General features: G+C 60.8%; 1 protein-coding gene across 1 annotated transcript; it reads left to right on the forward strand.

Moving 5' to 3' along the window:
• Positions 1–276: 276 nt before the first annotated feature.
• LMXM_24_1190 (conserved hypothetical protein) lies at positions 277–1,218 on the forward strand (the record flags this gene model as incomplete). The annotated part of the gene is made up of 1 exon (XM_003875884.1): positions 277–1,218. The coding sequence occupies one exon, from the start codon at positions 277–279 to the stop codon at positions 1,216–1,218; it is 942 nt and encodes a 313-aa protein (XP_003875933.1).
• Between the last annotated feature and the right edge of the window lie 1,052 nt (positions 1,219–2,270).

Genomic DNA, 2,270 nt, shown 5'->3' on the forward strand with positions numbered 1-2,270 from the left:
CCTCCGCTTTTTTTTTCATCGCTGTCCCCCCCCCCTTCCTCCTCTCCCAACTGTTGTTCTTACTGCACGGATGTGCACAACGCCTGCTCACGCGCGTGCCCGGCCTCTTGCGCTCGGCACTTCATAGAAAACCTCTCGTTCACAACAGCACCCTCTGTGAGCACATCAACAGCCTCCCACGGCCTCTCTCCTTTCGCTCTATACCAATACACATACGCTCGTACGCATCTTACTGCGTCCACCAGCACCGCTAACCTCCTCACGCACGGACACACCATGTTCCAGCGGACGCACAGCCGCGTCGGCGCCACGGCGCTCGCGTGGGCCTTGCGCATGCAGCAGAACCGGATGAGTAGTTGCCCCGTCCCAAGTCTTCCCACGGCAGCGGGGTGTCGCCACCTGCCGTGCGGGGCGTGCACCGCACCGGCAGCAACAGCCTCCTTCTTCGCCCTCCAGAGCGGGCTCCGCGGCTACACCACGACGACCCGCGCACAGCAGATGCGCGTGCAGGGCCGCGACAACATCCAAAGCCAGAACACCCCCATGAACTGGCCAGGCAGCAGCGGTGGCAGCCAGGCGGACAGCCTCACGCCGTTTGTGCGTCAGCACCTCGCCCGCGTCTACACTCTCCTCGGTTGTGCATGTCTGACGGCGGGGCTCGGGAGCTTCCTGATGGTGGCCACGCCGATGGGACGTGCCATCCCGTACTGGCTCCCGATGGTTGGTGGCTTCGTACCACTCCTTTGGCTGTCCTTCGCCCCACCCGCGAACCCGTCGCTGAAGTTGTGCCTCTTCTTCTCCTTCGCGCTCTTGGAGGGCATGGCGATTGCCCCGCTCGTGCTCATGACGAGCATGAAGGGCGTGCTCACCACATCGATTCTGCTGACCGCCGCCGTCTTTGGCGGCTTCAGCGCCGCGGCGTACCTGGCACCGCGCGCCTCCATGGTAGCGTGGCAGGGGCCGCTGTTTGGCGCACTGATCGGCATGGTCGCAGTCTCCCTGCTGAACGTCTTTTACCCCACCGCCTTTGCGCACTCGCTTATTCTCTACGGCGGTCTTGCCATCTTTTCAGTCATGGTGGCAGTGGACACACAGGCCATGATTGAGCGTGCTCGTTGCGGGGCTGGCGACCACGTGCAGGACGCGATGCAGATGTTCTTGAACGTGGTGAATATCTTTGTGCGCATCGCGCAGATCATGGGCAGCATGGACCGGTAAGCGCCCGTTTACATTGCAAGAACCATACGCGTCAATGCAGGACGATCACGTGCGTGTGCGGGCACAAGGACAAGAAACAGCAGAAGCCGAGGAAGGCGCTGTCGCAGCCAAGTACACCTATACACACGCCCACGAACGACAAGATGCTGTGCATGCCACGCCACTCCAACTTGTCTGTGCGCTTTGATATCTGTGCCTGAACGGTGAGCACGAGGCGCGCGTGTAGGGATGATGTGTATTAGGCGCCGGGGCGCCCACAGCTGGTACCGACTCCGAAAGGGATTTAGGGAGGCAGGACACGTCTTTCGTACGGCACGAGATAGTTGCTTAAGGGTCTAATTCTTTTTACTTTCCTGGGGTGCCCATTGAGCGGAACACTGAGCGCATCCTCCCCTCCCCTCGCCTCCTACTGCGCCCCCTCCCCCCTCCCTTCGCATCGCTCCCATCTGCCTTCGTCCTGCGTGTCTACTGGCAGTCGTCCCCAGTCATCCTCCCCCTCTCTTGCTGCATGCCAGTGACGTGGGAGAGGCTGTGGACGGGACATTATCTTCCACATGAATGAGCTTTATCGAACGCCTCCTCCCCCCCCCCGCCCACGCCACCCACGTTCGTCCCACCCCGTCATCCTTTTATCTGTCTTAGGTGTGTGCGTGTGTACGTGTAGCTGTGCATGTGTGTCCCTCGTCGACACCGAATTCGCGCCCTTCACCTCCGCCCACCCCCTCCTCAAAACACGCACGCACATGTACACACGGTCATCGCGCTCTGCTGTTGCTGCTATTTTCTCGTAGAAGCACAAATGGGCTGAGAGGGAGGGAGATGGGGGCGGCGGCGGTGCTTGACTTGGATGCCACCAGGGATGATGATGGTGGCAGCGGTGGTCGTAGTGGCAGTGGTGGTGGTGGTGGTGTTGGTGGACGCAGTGGTGATGAACACCTTCTTATGGCACTCTTGATCTAGACGAACACAGAGGAGGACGAACGAGGCGAAATGATGTGGGCAAGCCCGCATTTTGGCACTGTAGACAGCGTGCGGCAGATGTGTGGGTGGGT

The sequence above is a fragment of the Leishmania mexicana genome, chromosome 24, assembly GCF_000234665.1.
Source record: "Leishmania mexicana MHOM/GT/2001/U1103 complete genome, chromosome 24".
Lineage (NCBI taxonomy): Eukaryota > Euglenozoa > Kinetoplastea > Trypanosomatida > Trypanosomatidae > Leishmania > Leishmania mexicana.